Genomic DNA, 20,933 nt, shown 5'->3' with positions numbered 1-20,933 from the left:
AAATAAATCTACTTCCTACTCTCTTGCATATTTGATTTTTGTATGGAATCAAACTAAAAATAGTAATCATACTTAATATCAGTTATCGTAAATACTCTAAGGAGAAAAAGGGACAAACAATGATTTCTTTCAGCAGCAGGTAAACTGAAACATGTCAGGAAATAAAAATAAACAGAGATATCCTCTATAAGTTGGCTGGTATAACATGTGATAGAAACTATCTATTGCCAGTTGGATACATGAGTTTGCAAATTATAAGGAATGCAATTGCTGGGGGTTAATATGTGGCAAGCAAAATCCCAGAAATGGAAGTGCTCATGTGTGGAGAGAGTGTACAGGGAGTAAAGGACTTAAACGTTATTCTCAGGACCTTCCACTTTTAAAGGGAGGGAAGAGAAGAGCCACAGAGGAAACAGAGGTATGGACAAAAAGAGAGATTAGTGATTAATATGGTCTGGATCTCTGTCTTTGCCTAAGTCTCAGGCAGACCAGCCTCCACACTATATATATATATTTATATTTATATATATATGTGCATACACACTATATATAAATATAAATATATATAGTGTATATATATAACATATATGTATATATTTGCTTATTTTCCTTTTCATAAATATATGGTTATAATTTCTTAATTAATACATGCATATCAGAAAAGGGACTGGGTACAGTGGCTATTGTTTGTAATCTCAGCACTATGGTAGCTGAGGTGGGTCGACCACTTGAGTTCAGGAGTTCAAGACCATCTTGGACAATATGGTGAAACTCTGTCTCTACTAAAAACACAAAATTTGGCCAGGCATGGTGTTGGGTGCCTGTAATCCCATCTATTCAGGAGGCTGAGGCAGGAGAATCGCTTGAACCCTGGAGGCAGAGATTGCGCCTCTGCACTACAGCCCCTGGGCGACAGAGCAAGACTCTGTCTCAAAAAAAAAAAAGAAAAGAAAGAAAAAGAAAATGAGAAAACAGAAAAGGGAATGTTCTCTTCCTTCCTCAATCTCCATAACACATGATAATCTAAAGAGCAGAATTCTTGGAGTATTCTGGAGAAAACTGGAGAATAGTCACCCTTCATATTGAAGGTAAGTCTGATTTGTATATTCAGTCAGGATACGGTATCTTACAGGAAAATCTGGAAGAGTTTATTTTCTTAAACCTAAGTGAAGTATACATATCATTCACTTGCTAATTCCGATACCCAGCACAGTTCCCTCCTTCTTAGCTCTGCCACATACCCAAGAGGAAAGAATGGTGCATGGAGAGATCAAGAAGTATCTGACCAGAAGGGCCTTGCTGGGTTCCCCTACTCAGAATATGAGCATTAGATGATGCCCTTTTTATCTAATCACATTTCTACACAGCTGTCCATTCTTCATGGAACGTAAGCATAAAAATGGATAGATTTTTCCTGTGCTTTGGGTCTTCATTTTGAAGACTTCCATAGTTATATAAAATTATGATTCAATACATGTGTTATACTTCTCTTTTGTTAACCTTTTGTTATAGGAGTGTCAACTGTGACCCTTTTGATAGGAAGGAAAGAGATTGCACTATTTCTGCCCCTATAGTTTTGGTGATGAAGATGGGATGCCTGAAGCACCTGACTCATGTACTGATGAGGTCCTGGTAAAACACTGATAAAGAACTTGCTAATAAAGGTAAGAATTTTTACCAAGGTCAGTTCTGAATTTCTGCTTGTAGTGTCTGATCAAGAACTAAAGGTAAACATTTCTCTTTATCTCTTCTTTTCCAAATGCAGGTCATCAGGAAAAGATCATTTGTTGGAATTGTTCTCTTGTGTAAATTTGGACTTATGGGACCCATTTGTTATTGATCCTATCCCTTCAATAGACAGCTGTCGTTTTGTTGTTTTGTGTCCTGAGAACCTGACTCGGCTTGCTGCCTGTCAGGACACCCTTCGGTCTGTGCAGGGGGCCAAACCAAAAGTTGGAGGCTCCCATTGGAAGCTTACATATTGACTATTGCTACCTCTCAAGACGTCTAAATTTTTCTTTCTTGTGGCTATCTTTAGAAGTGGCTCTGAATTTTCAGAGGACTGCATCTTGGCATTTCATTGAGGATGCCTCATGCATTCTTGGTGAAGTCATAAAAGGCTTGGTTTTTGTTCTGAGTCGCTTGGTAGGTGTCTTTGTTTTAAAAGAAAAGAGAAAGAAAGTTTCAAACATTGGAAATATTGGTTGTTTGTTCTAGATGAAATCTGATAAGGTATTTTTATTCTTATTTTTATTTTTGAGACAGAGTCTTGCTCAGTCGCCCAGTCTGGAGTGCAGTGGCGCGATCTCGGCTCACTGTTCCCGCCATTCTCCTGCCTCAGCCTCCCAAGTAGCTGGGACTACAGGTGCCTGCCGCCAGGCCCGGTTAATTTTTTGCATTTTTAGTAGAGACGGGGTTTCACCGTGTTAGCCAGGATGGTCTCGATCTCCTGACCTCGTGATCTGCCCACCTCGGCCTCCCAAAGTGCTGGGATTACAGGCGTGAGCCACCGCGCCCGGCCTGATAAGGTATTTTACAGTAATTTAAAGAGCTCTGTATTCAATTATTAGCTTAATTTAAAGCTGATATCAAGGCTACCATTTTTTAAGGGTCTTCCTGATTTTCTCCTTGGGATCCTGTTTATCCCATGGAAACTTTTTTCTGTAAACTCAAGCCTTTTTAAATTATATATTTGAATCCTCTGTTTGCTTCCTTTCTTGATAGGCAGAATTTTTGCTGGAAAAAAAGAATGTAAAACTTCATTGGCCTTTTGTAGAAGCTTAAGACCTCCCCAGTCTGGCTCCTCTAAGACTTGTTCTTCCATTTACTTCTGCCCCTCCTTCCTTCTGCCACTTTCAATCTTCCGTCTAGGTCTCTCTTATCATCGACAAGCCCCTGCCTCTGCATTTGGTGGTCAGTGGATGGGATGGAAAATTACTAAGCAGAAACGTCAGAGTTCTGGCTACCACATAAAGGGTTGTAGAGAAGACTTCTTGAAAGCCTGGGATTCCTCAAAGAATGAAAAAAAAAAAAGTTGCCACAGACGCCCCACTACATAGAGTCTCCCATCTTCCTCATGAAGCCCCAAGAGTCATGGGTAGGTTCTTCTCATGTCTGGAGCTCTGCTCTCCCTTGCCTTGAGTTCCCTGATCTCTTTGGCTTTTGTGGGTATCAAGGATAACTTCACACTGTGAGAGAGCCACCTACCTGCCAAGACCAGAGACAGTGGCCAAGTTTGTTCTCTGTATAAGTCTGTCTCCTTCCAGCACCTTTTTCTTCAGAGCTAAAAAGAGGCACTTTCCTGGAAACAACTGACCCAAATACTGGAATGAGCCCATTTCTTTAATTTTCGTGTCTTAGAGAGGGGAAATACTCCCCGCTTCAGGCAGGACATGTCCTCTTTGGACAATGGGCAGTTCTGGGGAGAGAAAAGGTCAGGATGTGTACCCTGCTTCCAGCCTGTGCAGCCTCCCAGGACCTCCTGACTTGTCCCTCCCTCTACTTACTGCAGGTCACATGGAGGTGAGAGCCATCCCATCTGACTGTGGCACTACAAGGGAAATCTAGAAAGCTCTCCTGTTTGAAGATACATTAACTCTTTAGAGTAAGTTGTCAGTTTTACAAATTTATTCCTCCTATCAGATCATTCCTTTTACTTTATAATTTAGAAAATTTTCACTCACCCTTTGAATAAGGAATGAGCTTGCATCAATTCCACCTCGATTCTATAGTTAGAGAGAGCACCGACATAAATAAAGAAACTTCAGAGAATGCAGTGATTGCCACAGGTGTCAACAGGGTAGACTAGAGAGGCATCTTGACAACATTGCAATTAAGGAAGTAATAAGGAAATATGTGTGAATTGTGCACGTGTCAATTGCTCAGTTAGCAGGGCTGGGGTTCAATTTAGCAGGGATCTGTCAGTTGTGTGATTCAGATTGGAGACCCAACCATTACATTATTTCTCTTCTGTTCCTGAGTTAGAGGGTCCTAATTTACATGTTAAACCATTTTTCCTTTCCTCCTCCACCATTTGTAGGGAACCGGTTTATGGGCAGGACAATGGAAACATTTTTTAATTTACTTGGTTCTGTCTTTTGTGATTGCCAAATTAGCATTCAAATATTAGAACCCCTTCCATTCTTGGGTAACTGCTTTTTTAAATGTAATTTTTCCATTATATTTATATTATAGTTTATACTATGTTTATATAAAAAGTTCTGATTTGGCTTCATATTGTCACCCTGCCCTGAAAAATCTCTATAGCCATATCTCATTTCATATCTTGGAGTTTTTAACTTGTTATATATAATCTACAGTATTGGGGAACCCAGCAGCAGGTCTGGAGACACCTCGGCAGAGGGCGTGGTGGGGACACTGAGTGCTGAGCTGCTGGCCCTCCCCATGTCCCACCGAGGAGCCAGATTTTACTGCTCCCAGGCGCACCTCCACCCAGGAACATCTAGTCTACCAGAGAAAAGGTGAGGGGAGGCAGGGATCAGTGTCTAGTGCCCAGAGAGACATGGCAACGTATCACCATGCAGCACCCTCTGCAGACTGTCCTGTTTTACAAGCCTCAGTAGCAAGAGTGTGTATGTGGCCTCACTTCCACCCTTCCTGCCAGGTGAGTCCTGAGCTGTAGGGGTGTAGACCCACTGATGTACAGTCTGGCATCAAAATGCAGTAAATGAAGGGAGTCCTGCCTATAGCTCTATGTCCAATTAGCTGGTAAAGAGTGCAGGAGCTCATCTGTCACTCTGTTTAGAAGCTTCCACGTTCTGAGTCCTCCAGGAAGAGACTGCACCAGGCACAGGACTCTCATTTGTTCAAACAATGAAAGCGCACATCATGCACTGGAATAAGCTGGAAGAGCCAGCAGTAGACTGAGAACTTGGAAGGAGGACAGAGATGTTTAAATCATAGACATCAGTGTCAGGTACTCAGGAGATGGAACAACACCAACGAGCAGCATTAAGTCAACTGTTCAGATCATTCCTATCAGGAGGGAAGATTGAAGTGGATCCTGAGAACACAGAGTTCTATTGAGCTGTGGCCAGCATCGTGTCCATGGCATGAGTAACATGGACACCACAGCAGCCTGCAGAGTACAGGGAGAGATGGGGGTTAACCCACTTCCAGATGCAAACTTCTGTTTTCTCCCTAGAACCTAGCACGTCATCACGGTGCAGGGAAAATTATTCATGGAACCAATGCAGTCCAAGGGATCTCTTAAATTCTGCTCACGATGCAGCTTCCTTTAAAGACCAACGATACGAAGAAAATTGTTGAATAGAAGGGTCACAGGAAGACCCTCCAATAACATCATTTCATTCGATGTCATTTCCTTGTAACATTGATGAGAGAAGAAACTGACTCCCCACCAGGGCGTTTTCTGTGTGGAGTTTGCATGTTCTTCCCATGCCTGCAAGAGTTTTCTCCAGGTACTTCAGTTTCCTTCTGCATCCCAAATATGTGCATGTTAAGTTAATTGGTTTGTCTAAATTTCTCCAGTCTCAGTGAGTGTGTGTGTGTGTGTGTTTGAATGTGCCCTGTGATTAAATAGCTTCCTGTCCAGTGGGGGTTTCTACCTTACACCTGATCTGTGAGGATAGATTCCTGCCCCCCTTGACCCTGAAACAGAATAAGTGGATTTGAAAATCAATAAATGAATGAATGAATACAAATTATTGTAAAACAAAAATTCACAAAGCATATGACACTTATACAGATGCACAACAACGTATGAAAGTGCTCAGCGAGCCCACCATATTTGTTCTTGTTTGTTTTGAAACTGCTTGGTTGTAAGAGGTGTTCCTTACAATTTTCACTTTGTAAACATTTATTTTTTGATATAACTTTCTACTACTATGACGGGAAAATATCATTTATTGTAATGCCAACTGTAGACAACAATACACAGCCAAAGACAATCATATTAAGCAATGTGGTTGAGTCTGTAGTTAAAGCCAGACTTTCATTGGCAAGCAGCTCTTTAAAAGCATTCATTGTGTGTTGCAGTTGTAGCAGTGAGACAGCAAAATACCTAACATAACGAACTCCATTTTGTTTATGGGGCCTATACTCATTCCTGCATGTAGGTTGGGATTATTTTAGAGCACTGAGATAATGTGCAAAAACAACAGTCATGTAGTTTTTAAAACTAACTCTGGTATTCAAGAAGAAGGATGTAAACAAGTAACTGTTTCATTAAAGACTGTAGGAGCATTGTAACCTGACCAAGAACAAGGAATTTTCCAACCGCCTTGGACCCTCGCTGATGACCAGATGTCTGCTGTTGAAGGTCTCCTTTAAATCCTGACGCCTTCCTCTTCTGCCTGCCCTTAACATAAAAAGAGCCTGAAATTTGTACTGTCTAAAGATGGTATTTTAAGATGCTAGTCCACCATCTTCTCAGTTTGCTGGCTTTCCTAATGAAACTGCTTCCCCCGACCCCAGCAACTATCATCTCTTGAGTTTGGTTTTCAAGGGGTGAGCAGCTGCACCTGGGTTCAGTTATACTGTCCAGGAATACCTGAAGCTGCGTAATTTATAAAAAAAAATGTTTATTTGGCTCACAATTCTTCTACCTGGAAGACTGGGCAATTGGTGAAAGCCTCAGGTTGCTTAGATGCTATATAGTTTAGATGTTTGTTGGGGACAACTTAGATCTCTATAGTTTACATAGTAAGCAAAGGTTGATAGTTATTAGTGAATGAGCTTCTCTAAGTGCTTTTCTTCTTCTAGAATATATTTGTTCAGGTTCATGTGGTTATGCTTCCCTGGGGACTCAAGATTCAGTTAATATGGACAAGACCCTTTCTTTCATTAATTTATTTTATTTTTGGAGACAGAGTCTTGCTCTGTCGCTCGCCCTGGCTAGAGTGCAGTGGCACAATCTTGGCTCACTGTAGCCTCTGTCTCTCGGGTTCAAGCGATTCTCATGCTTCAGCCTTCCAAGTAGCTGGGATTACAGACATGCCCCACCACACTTGGCTAATTTTTTTATTTTTTTATTTTTAGTAGAGACAGGGTTTCACCATGTTGGCCAGGCTGGTCTTGAACTCCTGAGCTCAAGTGGTCCACCTGCCTCTGCCTCCCAAAGTGCTGGGCCACTGGTGAAAGCCTCAGGCTGCTTAGATGCTATATAGTTTAGATGTTTGTTGGGGACATCTTACATCTCTGTAGTTTACATGTTTAATGATGAGGCTGACCTGTGAGTCCTGAAGGAGGAAAAACTCAGAGCCTGTATCATTGGATTGTCCTGGAAATTGTTCATTGCTTTTTCTTTATTCTTAAATACATAAGAAAACTCAAGAGTAAAAAATAAATTGGCTTCCAGGAGTTTGTAGTTGATGGGTTAACAGAGTTGTTTTAGTATATTTTTGAAGAAATCACTAATTAAATTTTATGATTTATTTTTTTCAATAGATGATGGCTCATGCCCGTAATCCCAGCATTTTGGGAGGCTGAGGCAGATCACTAGAGGCCAGAAGACGAGACCAGCCTGGCCAACATGGTGAAATCCCGTCTCTACTAAAAATACAAAAATTAGCTGGGCATGGTGGCAGGTGCCTGTGATCCCAGCTACTTAGGAGGCTGAGGCATGAGAGTCGCTTGAACCCAGGGTGCGGAGGTTGCAGTGAACCAAGATATCGCCATTGCCTGGGTGACAGAGTGAGACTCCATCTCAAGAAAGAAAAAAAAAAAAAAAGGAATATATTTAGTCTACTTTCCCTTGGAACTTAAATGTAGTTAGTTCAGTTCACTTACACCACACCCCCTGTTGCTCTATGAAGCAAGAGCAAATGTTTGGCATTCAAAATGGATCTCAGAATCTTTTGTCATCTCACCCTCTCTGCTCTATTGATTTTATGCTCTTGTCCCTCCTTGGTTGATAAACTCACATCTACCCCCCCTTCCTTTAATGGGTCCTTCCAGTCAAGCCATTATAATGATTCTCCCTAAGGTTTTGACCTTGCATGATTGGTGTGGTCAGAATAGTTCATCCTGCAGATTTATATTTCTCTCCCAATAGTTTTATAAAAGGGTGTAATCCAAATAGTGTTATTGAGAGGACAGAGATAGTATTTTCAAAACATCATAAAATGACCTGGCACAGTGGCTGACACCTGTAATCCCAGCATATTTGGAGGCTAAGGTAGGAGGATTGCTTGAGCCCAGGAGCTCAAGACCAATCTAGACAACATGGTGAAACCTAGTCTCTACAAAAAATTAGCCATGTGTGGTCATGCCTGCTTGTGGTCCCAGTTACTCAGGAGGCTGGGGTAGAAGTATTGCTTGAGCCCAGGAGGTCAGGCTGCAGTGAGCAGGGATCACACCACTGCACTCCAGCCTGGGTGACAGAGTGAGACCCTGTCTCAAAAAAGAAAATCGCAAAACAGTGGATGGTCCATATTCGGCCTGCAATAAATATTCGTGTTATCATTTTTGATATTATCATCCAGATTAAAGTAGAATCTTTTGGGATCATCCAATTCTCTTCTATTAATTCCTGGTTTCTCAAGGCTATTTTTTCATTGCCTGAGTAAATTTATTAACTAGGTGAAGTCTTTAGGCAAGGCTAATATGCATTATCCTGCCAGAGAGCTTTGTTGGTTGTCTAGCGACTACAGCCTGGTTGCCAGTCTTTTGGGAATTGATTGGTGTGACTTCTCCCTTCTCTACAGAGCTGATCACATGTGAATTATATGAAAGAAAGTCAGGTAGTTGGTCTTGGAAAGCTGAATTCAGTCCATTGACCCAGGAATTGCTTTTCTTAGAACCTCTGGCAGATACAGCCATTTTTCTGTTTTTGTGCACCTCAACACTGGCATCATGATTTCACTCTGCCAGAAGCTCTCGTCCCCAATTTTTGCTGCATTGAATTTTGCTAACTTATACTTTATAGTTAGTAAGGGGAAAGTCACTTCCCTTCTTTCACTTTCATGACAATCAGAATGGCTTCTGTTTTCTTTCTGCCTACAAACAACTGTCAAGTACTACTTTCTAGAAAAGTTGAAGTCAGAGACAAGAAAATCACAAAATTTGGAAATTATAAAGAAAACCACTGCAGCTCTTTTGCCTTTCTTTTACTTCCCTTTTTTTGTGTTACTTCATCATGAATTAGAAGGTAATGTGGTAGCAGCAAGACAAACTGCCCAGTAAACCACTACGTCAAAAAGGCATTCTGAAAATTCATTTGTTTTTGAGCTTTAAATTTAAAATGAAGAATCACAAATCAGTAAAGGAAAGATGGCTATGACTGTTTAACATGATAGCATGGGGCTCACTGCCCTGCACCATCAAAGTTTCATGTTGACAGAGGATCAAGGAACTTTAACAGATCACACTGAACTGGTGAACAACTGAGGGTCACCAGTTTCTGTAATATGAGCCTCTAAAGAGAAACATTACCTCTGAGTCTTCTGTGCCTAGCTCAGAAATTTCAAGCATAAAACTGTTCCATAGTTTAAAAGAGTTGAAGATAGCAAAAGAGTTGAAGAATAAAAGCTGTACTTGGCAAAGTTAAAATTATTTAACTTCAAAAGCTAAAATAATCACAAAAGGATAATTCCCTTATCTGCTTAAACAAAACAAACCTTTGCAGTCAGCCTTCTAGGACTGTTGAGATGTTCGGTATCTAGGATCTGGGTCAGGAGATGAGGGAGTCATGACTGGGAGCAAATACTTTTTCACACAAAACTCTAGGGGCAAGAGCAAGAGTCACAGGGATTTGTTATTTTGGCAACAAAGAAGCAAGGTCCTCCTTGGGAAGGAGTTCTAAAATCATCAGGATATGATGAACCTACACTTATGGAATGACTTGATGCAATAAATACATTGCGAGTGAGGTAATACTGAGGAAATAACATTATTTTGATATTAAAATTTCCACACCCACATGCACCTGAAAAAAAAAAATGGAATTCCTCTTAGAGGTATTGGCACAACCTGTATTTCTCTAGTAACAAACTAATGGACTGGGTGGGGTGGCTCACACCTATAATTCCAGCACTTTGGAAGGCAGAGGCAGGCAGATCACTTGAGCTCAGGAGTTCCAGACCAGCCTGGCCAACTCAGTGAAACCCCATCTCTATTAAAATACAAAAAAAAAAAAAAAAAAGATTAGCCAGGTGTGGTGGGGCATGTCTGTAATCCCAGGACTTGGAAGTCTGAGGCATGAGAATCGCTTGAAACCAAGAGGCAGAGGTTACAGTCAGCGGAGCTTGTGCCACTGCACTCCAGGCAGGCAGACAGAGCAAGACTCTGTCTCCAAAAATAAAATAAATTAATGAAAGAAAGGACCTTGTCCATATTAATTGAATCTTGAGTCCCCAGGGAAGCATAACCACATGAACCTGAACAAATATATCCTAGAAGAAGAAAAGCACTAGAGAAGCTCATTCACTAATAACTATCAACCTTTGCTTACTATGTAAACTATAGAGATCTAAGTTGTCCCCAACAAACATCTAAATTATATAGCATCTAAGCAGCCTGAGGCTTTCACCAGTTGCCCAATATTCCAGGTAGAAGAATTGTGAGCCAAATAAACATTCTTTTCTTTATAAATTACTCAGCTTCAAGCATTCCTGGACAGTGTAACTGAACCCAGGTGCAGCTGCTCACCCCTTGAAAACCAAACTCAAGAGATGATAGTCGCTCGGATCAGAGAAGCAGGTTCATTAGGAAAGCCAGCAAACTGAGAAGATGGTGGACTAGCATCCTAAAATACCATCTTTAGACAGTACAAATTTCAGGCTCTTTTTATGTTAAGGGCAGGCAGAAGAGGAAGGCGTCAGGATTTAAAGGAGACCTTCAACAGCAGACATCTGGTCATCAGCGAGGGTCCAAGGCGGTTGGAAAATTCCTTGTTCTTGGTCAGGTCACATGCTCCTACAGTCTTTAATGAAACAGAGTTAGTTGTTTACATCCTTCTTCTTGAATACCAGAGTTAGTTTTAAAAACTACATGACTGCTGTTTTTGCACATTATCTCAGTGCTCTAAAATAATCCCAACCTACATGCAGGAATGAGTATAGGCCCCATAAACAAAATGGAGTTCGTTATGTTAGGTATTTTGCTGTCTCACTGCTACAACTGCAACACACAATGAATGCTTTTAAAGGGCTGCTTGCCAATGAAAGTCTGGCTTTAACTACAGATTCAGCCACATTGCTGAGTATGGTTGTCTTTGGCTCTGTATTGTTGTCTACAGTTGGCATTACAATAAATGATATTTTCCCGTCATAGCAATAGGAAGATATATCAAAAAAATGTTTACAAAGTGAAAATTGTAAGGAACACTTCTTACAATGAAGCAGTTCCAAACCAAAGAGGAACAAATATGGTGGGCTCGCTGAGCAGTTTCATACGTTGTTGTGCATCTGTATAAGTGTCATATGCTTTGTGAATTTTTGTTTTGCAATCATTTGTACTCATTCATTCAGTTATTCATTTTCAAATCCACTTATTCCGTTTCAGTGTCAAGAGGGGCAGAAACCTATCCTCACAGATCAGGTGTAAGGTGGAAACCCCCACTGGACAGGAAGCGATTTAATCACAGGGCACATTCAAACACACACACACACACACACACACACACACTCACTGAGACTGGAGAAATTTAGACAAACCAATTAACTTAACATGCACATATTTGGGATGCAGGAGGAAACTGAAGTAACTGGAGAAAACTCATGCAGGCATGGGAAGAACATGCAAACTCCACACAGAAAACGCCCTGGTGGGGAGTCAGTTTCTTCTCTCATCAATGTTACAAGGAAATGACATCGAATGAAATGATGTTATTGGAGGGTCTTCCTGTGACCCTTCTATTCAACAGCTGTCTTTGTATTGTTGATCTTTAAAGGAAGCTGCATCGTGAGCAGAATTTAAGAGATCCCTTGGACTGCATTGGTTCCATGAATAATTTTCCCTGCACTGTGATGACGTGCTGGGTTCTAGGGAGAAAACAGAAGTTTGCATCTGGAAGTGGGTTAACCCTCATCTCTCCCTGTACTCTGCAGGCTGCTGTGGTGTCCATGTTACTCATGCCATGGACACGATGCTGGCCACAGCTCAATAGAACTCTGTGTTCTCAGGATCCACTTCAATCTTCCCTCCTGATAGGAATGATCTGAACAGTTGACTTAATGCTGCTCGTTGGTGTTGTTCCATCTGCTGAGTACCTGACACTGATGTCTATGATTTAAACATCTCCGTCCTCCTTCCAAGTTCTCAGTCTACTGCTGGCTCTTCCAGCTTATTCCAGTGCATGATGTGCGCTTTCATTGTTTGAACAAATGAGAGTCCTGTGCCTGGTGCAGTCTCTTCCTGAAGGACTCAGAACGTGGAAGCTTCTAAACAGAGTGACAGATGAGCTCCTGCACTCTTTATCAGCTCATTGGACATAGAGGTATAGGTAGGACTCCCTTCATTTACTGCATTTTGATGCCAGACTGTACATCAGTGGGTCTACACCCCTACAGCTCAGGACTCACCTGGCAGGAAGGGTGGAAGTGAGGCCACATTCACTCTTGCTTCTGAGGCTTGAAAAACAGGACTATCTCCAGAGGGTGCTGCATGAATGATACGTTGCCGTGTCTCCCTGGGCACTGGACACTGATCCCTGCCTCCAGACACCTTTTCTCAGGTGGACTAGATGTTCCTGGGTGGAGGTCGGTCTGGAAGCAGTAACACCTGGCTCCTTAGTGGGACGTGGGCAGGGCCGGCAGCCCAGCATGCAGTGTCCCCACCACATCTTCTGCCTATGTGTCTCCAGACCTGCTGCTGGGTTTCCCAATACTGTAGATTATATATAACAAGTTAAAAACTCCAAGATATGAAATGAGATATGGCTATAGAGATTTTTCAGGGTAGGGTGACAATATGAAGCCAAATTAGAACTTTTACTTTTAATATGAACATAGTAGAAACTATAATATAAATATAATGAAAAAATTACTTTTAAAATGTAAGCAGTTACCCAAGAATGGAAGGGGTTCTAATATTTGAATGCTAATTTGGCAATCACAAAAGACAGAACCAAATGAATTAAAAAATGTTCCCGTTGTCCTGCCCCTAAACTGGTTACCTACAAGTGGTGGAGGAGGAAAGGAAAAATGGCTTAACATGTAAATTAGGGTCCTCTAACTCAGGAATAGAAGAGAAACAATCTGATGGTTGGGTCTCTAACCTGAGTTAGACAGCTGACAGTTCCCTGCTACATAGAACCCCTGCTCTGCTAGCTGAGCAACTGACACGTGCACAATTCACACATATTTCCTTATTACTTCCTTAATTGCAATGTTGCCAAGATGCCTCTCTAGTCTACCCTGTTGACACCTGTGGCAATCACTGTATTCTCTGAAGTTTCTTTATTTATGTCGGTGCTCTCTCTAACTATTGAATCGAGGTGGAATTGATGCAAGCTCATTCCTTATTCAAAGGGAGAGTGAAAATTTTCTCAACTATAAAGTTGAAAGGAATGATCTGATAGCAGGAATAAATTTGTAAAACTGTCAACTTACTCTAAAGACTTAATGTACCTTCAAACAGGAGAGTTTTCTGGATTTCTCTTGAAGTGCCACAGTCAGATGGGATGGCTCTCACCTCCATGTGACCTGCAGTAAGTAGAGTGAGGGACGAGTCAGGAGGTCCTGGGAGGCTGTACAGACTGGAGGCAAGGGACACATCCTGCCCCTTTCTCTCCCCAGAACTGCCCATTGTCCAAAGAGGACATGTCCTGCCTGAAGCTGGGAGAATTTTCCCTCTCTAAGATATGAAAATTAAAGAAGTGAGTTCCTTCCAGTATTTGGGTCAGTTGCTTCCAGGAAAGTGCCTCTTTTTCGCTCTGAAGAAAAAGGTGCTGGAAGGAGACAGACTTATACAGAGAACAAACTTGGCCACTGTCTCTGGTCTTGGCAGGTAGGTGGCTCTCTCACAGTATGAAGTTACCCTTGATACCCACAAAAGCCAAAGAGATCAGGGAACTCAAGGCAAGGGAGAGCAGAGCTCCAGACATGAGAAGAACCTACCCATGACTCTTGGGGCTTCATGAGGAAGACAGGAGACTCTATGTAATGGGGCGTCTGTGGCAACAGTTTTGTTTTATCATTCTTTGAGGAATTGCAGGCTTTCTAGAAGTCTTCTCTACATCCCTATATGTGGTTGACAGAACTCTGACATTTTTGCTTAGTAGTTTTCCATCCACTGACCACCAAATGCAGAGGCAGGGGCTTGTCGATGATAAGAGAGACCTAGATGGAAGATTGAAAGTGGCAGAAGGAAGGAGGGGCAGAAGTAAATGGAAGAACAAGTCTTAGAGGGGCCAGACTGGGGAGGTCTTAAGCTTCTACAAAAGGCCAATGAAGTTATACATTTTTTTTCAGCAAAAATCCTGCCTACAAGAAAGGAAGCAAACAGAGGATTAAAATATATCTTTCCTCTTGGGTATGTGGCAGAGCTCTTTTTGGTATGGAGGTCTTGGTATCTACAATCAAACAGGGTAGGTCAGAGAATTTCTTTATGACCCGTTCAGTTCTTACACATAAGGGAAAGTTAGAGTCATATTTTCAGATTTTATGGTTGGCTTTGGGGAAAAGGGGCTCCATCAAGAGATGAAGGGTGACAAACAGCAGGGCAGGAGAAGGCCAGAGAGAAACTTTGCTTCTGAGGCTGCTTCTGAGACCTTCACTTTGGGGTATTATTTCTGAGCCTCAGTAGGAGTGAAAATAAGATCCAGAAAAGCTGGGGAAGAAGGAGGGAACTGTGCTGGGTATCGGAATCAGCAAGTGAATGTTATGTATGTTTCACTTAGGTTTAAGAAAATAAACTCTTCCAGAATTTCCTGTAAGATACCGTATCCTGAGTGAATATACAAATCAAACTTACCTTCAGTATGAAGGGTGACTATTTTCCAGTTTTCTCCAGAATACTCCAAGAATTCTGCTCTTTAGATTATTATGTGTTATGGAGATTGATGAGAGAGCATTCCTTTTTCCATTTTCTCTTTTTCTTTTTCTATTTCTTTTTTATCTTTTTGAGACGGCGTCTTGGTCTGTCACCCAGGGGCTGTAGTGCAGAGGCACCATCTCTATCTCCAGGGTTCAAGTGATTCTCTGCCTCAGCCTCCCGAATAGATGGGATTACAGGCACCCAACACCATGCCTGGCCAAATTTTGTGTTTTTAGTAGAGACAGGGTTTCACCATATTGTCCAGGCTGGTGTTGAACTCCTGAACTCAAGTGATCCACCCACCTCGGCTCCCAAAGTGCTGAGATTACAAACATGAGCCACTGCATCCAGTCCCTTTTCTGATATATATGTAGTAATTAAGAAAATAATAACCATATATTTATAAAATAAGAAAAGCATATATATACATATATGTTTTATATATACACATTATATATAAATATATATATATATTTTTTGTGTGTATATATATATTCTAGAGACTGGTCTGCCTGAGATTTGGGCAGGGACACAGATCCAGACCATATTAATCACCATTCTGTCTTTTTGTCAATCCCTCTACTTCCTTTGTGGCTTTTCTCTTCCCTCCCTTTAAAGGTAGAAGGTCCTCAGAATCATGCTTAAGTCTTTTTCTCCCTCTACACTCTCTCCACACATGAGAACTTCCATTTCTGGGATTTTGCTTGCCACATATGAAACCACAGCAATTGCATTCCTTATAATTTGAAAACTTATGTATCCAACTGGCAATAGACGGTTTCTACCACATGTTATACCAGTCAACTTACAGAGGATATCTCTGTTTATTTTTATTTCCTGACATGTTTCAGTTTACGTGCTACCAGAAGAAATCGTCATTTCTTCCTTTTTCTCCTTAGAGTATTTAGGATAACTGATATTAAATATGATTGCTATTTTTAGTTTGATTCCCTACAAAAATAAAATATGCAAGAGAGTAGAAAATAGATTTATTGTATTCACCTTTACATATTGAGTACAACATGCAACTGGTATAGAGAAAGGTCATTTTTACTTACATCTCTCATATAATAATGATGAGTAAATAAATTATACCCTTTATTCTGTAATCAGGTTGCACAGTCAGGCTAGGAATTTCATGTTAAAGGACGAACACACAGAAGAAGTTCCTATAGTAAAAGTTTAATGAACAACATAAAATAATGAATTGAGTAGATACAAGGAAAATGTTTTATTACACTAACCACAGTGTAAAGATACACATGACATTATATTAACAAAAATAATTTAAATCTTATAAATAGTTACATAAATATTTAAATAGATAAACCAGTTTATCAGCATGATCATAGTTATAGCAGGAGTGAGAATCTTTGAAATGGCAGAATTCATGAAAGCCTGAGCTGGTGTATGAGTCAATAAGAGTTGTTTTCATGTTGGACCAGGTGTTATTCCTTCCTCCTTAATCCTTCTTGCAAGTTTGTTGATAAAGAGAAGGATCTCATGATTTCTACTCTGACAACCTCCCAGGCACAAGGGCTGTATTTCTTCTCTGTCAGATAGAGAGTGATTCTTCGAAAGTATTTCTTCACAGCCAAGGTGGAGTCCGCATTCATCAGGGGAGTTTCTCCCACCCTCTCCTGCGGCATCACACAGGCTTCCAAGTCATTCAGCTGCTGGTAGAGTTCAGTGCAGAATTTGTCTAGGAGGTCCTCATCCCAAGCAGCAGATGAGTCTTTTGTGGTAAAGAGGTTGAAGGTCTGCTGGATCAGCTCATGGAGGATAGAGATGGCTGGAGCCTTCTGGAACTGGTTGCCATCAAACTCCTGCTGGGGAAATCCAAATTCATGTCTGTCCATCAGACAGGAGGAAGGAGAGATTCTGCTCATTTGTTTCAGGAGCATCATGGTCCTCCTGTTATCCAGGCTGTGGGTCTCAGGCAGATCACAGCCCAGAGAGCAGCTTGACTTGCAGCTGAGCACCACCAGGGCCATCAGTAAAGCAAAGGACAATGCCATTGTAGATATTGCAGATGCTTCTGGGCTTGCTGAGATGGGTGACTCTGAACCTTGGGCTCTAGGTTCTCTGAAGGCCTTGCTTCGTGCCGATGACTTAAATAGGGAACACACTGATTTCCACTTTCTTAATGCTCCTGGGCCACTTTCCATTTCTGTTTTTGCTTTCCTTCATGCACTCTTTACATGAGTTGAGAGCAGTGTTTCTCAACCGTTTTGTTTTTCATTATTGTCTCCCCCATCTTGTTCCCAGAGACTTTTTAAATACTTTTTTCCTAATTGAACCCACCATGAAAATTTAATAACACAGATATAATATGTATCTATTTGTGTACTATGTGTATATCTCTCTACTCAAAAAGCACAAAGTTTAATCTTTTAATTCAATGCAGGTTTAAAAATAACCAAATGAAAATTTTAAGCTAAAGGTTAGATATAAACTCTATTCAAATTTAACTGAATTTTATAACTAAATTTGCTTATGGGCTTCAATGTAATTTATTTACTGACATAAAGTGTAATGTATTAAATTACATAAGCAAATTAACAAATTATAAACATTATCTAATATTTATAGATAGATATATATCTAAGTAGTGAATGCTTACAAATTATTTGAAACTGATAAAGCATTAAAATTATAAATGTTTTTATCATTTATTTTTATTATACTTAACTTCTAATTTTGTTGCATGTGAGAAAATTTTTAACTTCACTAGCTGCTATATACTCACCTAGATATTGTCAAGAGTTTTTTCTTCAATGCTTGACCTAAATATTGATGGGTTGAACAACTTCAGTAGAATTTTTAAAATATAAATTATTTATATTTCATTTCAAAGCCCACAACACAGACAGAAATGCTAAGGATCAAACATAAGCAATATCTATAAGATGGCCAGTGATAAACCATATGTATACAGAGGACACCTCTCATGATATGACTTTGAGTTCTAATAAACCTTGGAAAGTACTCCAATCACAGCTACCCATTTGCCATAGGTTTGTAATGCTGAACTTTTATACCTTTTGTGTATCTTCCATGAACTCAATAACAGTGCTTCTCATGTGATACACAAGAAAACCCAATGGAGAGAAAAAAAAAAACTAAGGAATAAGATTTTGTTAAATAGGGTTGAGCTTTGGAGGGCCACAAACCATTTAAATATGTAAGATTTGTTTCCACTCCCAAGAACTAACTTCTACACCCTTGGGAGTAGTATCATATGCAATGAGAATTCATAATTGAAAAAAAATCCCCAATTTGTTTAAAAAAATTTTTTGGCATGAAAGTTCAAACTTCCAAAGCACATTCAGAGTATCTTTGTTGATTTCCTAGCAAACGAAAGGAAACCATCTTTGTCCTAAATGCATGTAATAGGATGTAAATGTAGTAACATAGATAAGTTGACAATTGTTTGCCATAGCATGCCAGAACCAGATATCTTTATTTGTCATTTTATTTTCATAGAAAGCAAAAGTTGTCACTTTTTGCATCCTAATGAATGGGGACAAAAAGACAATACAAGTGGCCGGGCACGGTGGCTCACATCTGTAATCCCAGCACTTTGACAGGCTAAAGCGGATGGATCACTTGAGGTTGGGAGTTTGAGACCAGCCTGACCAACATGGTGCAGGTTAAGGGGTGGGAAAGAGCAGAAGCAAAATGGCAGAAGGGATGTAGGTCAAAGGTAGCAAATAAGTATGGGCTGGAAGAAAAGTAATTTCTCTTGGTCCACAAGTTGTTTTCAGATTTACTGAACCCCATCTTGCAAATATACCAACGGCAAGAGTTTATACGCAAGAAAGACACATTGTTGAGAGTACAATATTCTCACTGGAAAACGGGTCAGTGTTCACTGCACCAAACTCTCCACTACTGGAAAAGTAAATTTAGAAGGTCAGCTTTTTTTCTTCTTATATTTCTAGTAAGAAACAAGATAATTGATAATTTCAAAGGACGCTTCCCTAACTTAATAGAGTTATATAATAAAGGTAATGTTAATAAGAGAAATGAAATATCAGGCCAGGCATGGTGGCTTGCACCTGTAATCCCAGCACTTTGTGAGGCCGAAGTAGGCAGATCACCTGAGGTCAGGAGTTCGAGACTAGCCTGACCAACATTTTGAAACACCATCCCTACTAAAAGTACAAACTTAGCCTGGCGTGGTGGCACATGCCTGTAATCCCTGCTGACGCAGGAGAATTGCTTAAACCCAGGAGGCAGAGGTTGCAGTCAGCTGCGCCATTGCACTCCACTTGCATCCCAGCCCAGGCAACAAGAGTGAAACTCTGTCTCAGGAAAAAAAAAAAGAAGAAGAAGAAGAATATCTAAATTGTGGAAAGTCTTTATTTTCAGTCAGACACTGTTTTTAGCACTTGCATAATCAATGCTCACTTAACCAATAAAGAATACCCTCCTTTTTCATAGTTACTATATGTCTACTATGTACCTAGCCCCATTTATTCACTGGAGATATCACTGACCAAAGCACACAGTGGTAGATTTTACTATTGTCCCCATTTACAAAAGAAAAAAAAAGAAATCCCACGGAGCTATTAAGTTGTGGAGCTATATTTTGGATGAAGAAAATTCAGCTCTGAAGTCTTACCTCTTACATGCTCTCTGGGATTATATCTGGACATAAGAACCACAGCTGATTTCTAGGACAATCGATGTTTTCCTTGTAGAGTCCTGCCTACATAACAACAGGGTCTTTCTCTTCAGTTTCCATTTGTCACCTTCACCAAAATGCCCCATTTGTCCATGCCAGCATGTTAAATTGCAATTAAACTGGGCCCCACTTTACTTACACATTATATTCTAGTTTTGTCTTCTTGAGGATACGCCATCATAAGCACGAACATATTTGTAAAACACGTTGTTCACCCAGTGAATATATTCATCAACCCTGTATATTTCTGTCAATTTAAAATTCTACATAGTACTATTTATTCTTTTAATCAAATATCCACAATACTTTAGATTTCTACCTGTATAGCAGAAATTTAAGAAATAACAAGTCATTATCCGGCTAGAGATATGAACTAAGTCAGAACTAAACCAATGAACTAAGGCTCAGAGCTCAGGGAGAGCACACGTGGAAAGGTGAACTAAAAGGGTTTTTAAAGGTGTGGAAATGGAAACACTTCTGGAGAAATGAGGAGAGTCCATGGCATTAGAGGATGAGGACTGAGATGACAAAAGACCCTGAGTCACCTGACTTGCCAGCTGGTTGATGCCTTTTATGTTGTAGGTCACCAGAGTGTGCTGCAGTGTTGATTGTACTGCCTTAATTTAAGGAACTGGTGAAGAAAAATTTATGCTGACACTTGGTATAACAGTAAGGAAGACTTATTTAGAAGTATTGCAACAGGTGTTGAAACTATCATGATAGGTGTATTAGTTCTTGCATTACTATAGAGAAAAACCCGAGATTGGGTAATTTAGAAAGAAAAGCGGTTTAACTGGCTCACGATTCTGCAGACCATATAGGGAGCATGGCTGGGGAGGTCTCAGGACACTTACAATCATGGCAGAAGGCTAAGGGGAAGCAGGTATGTCCTGCATGACCGGAGCAGGAGGAGAGAAGCAGGGGAGGTGCTGCATAATTTTAAACAACCAGATCTTGCAATAACTCACTCTTACCATGACAACACCAGGGGGTGGTGTTAAACCACGAGAAACCACCCCATGATCCAATCATCTCCCACCAGGCCCCGCCTCCAACACCAGGGATTACAATTCCATGTGAGATTTGGATGGGGATGCCAACCCAAACCATATCAATAGGGGAGAGAAACCAACTGGTGCTCAACTCAAAAATCAGCAAAGACAGCCTGGGGTTTATACCCAACAAGCAGAATGAGGGGGTCAGATAGAAAGTCACTAAAAGGAAACATCAAAGGCAGGGGGATCCCTGCTAAACTGAACATAATTCTTTCTAAAGGCAAGCCAGG

At 40.6% G+C, this 20,933-nt stretch overlaps 1 protein-coding gene across 1 annotated transcript; it reads right to left on the bottom strand.

The window, feature by feature from the left end:
* Positions 1 to 16,173: 16,173 nt before the first annotated feature.
* On the bottom strand, positions 16,174 to 17,039 carry LOC105503440 (interferon alpha-1/13-like). Its single transcript, XM_011930337.1, has one exon. It carries the CDS (start codon positions 16,974 to 16,976, stop codon positions 16,407 to 16,409), a length of 570 nt encoding a protein of 189 aa, XP_011785727.1. The 5' UTR covers positions 16,977 to 17,039; the 3' UTR covers positions 16,174 to 16,406.
* Positions 17,040 to 20,933: the final 3,894 nt, after the last annotated feature.

The sequence above is a fragment of the Colobus angolensis genome, unplaced genomic scaffold, assembly GCF_000951035.1.
Source record: "Colobus angolensis palliatus isolate OR3802 unplaced genomic scaffold, Cang.pa_1.0 Scaffold86, whole genome shotgun sequence".
NCBI classification, from domain to species: Eukaryota; Metazoa; Chordata; class Mammalia; order Primates; family Cercopithecidae; genus Colobus; species Colobus angolensis.
The sequence above is the reverse complement of the archived record's forward strand: the minus strand, read 5'-3'. Positions and strand labels throughout refer to the sequence as shown.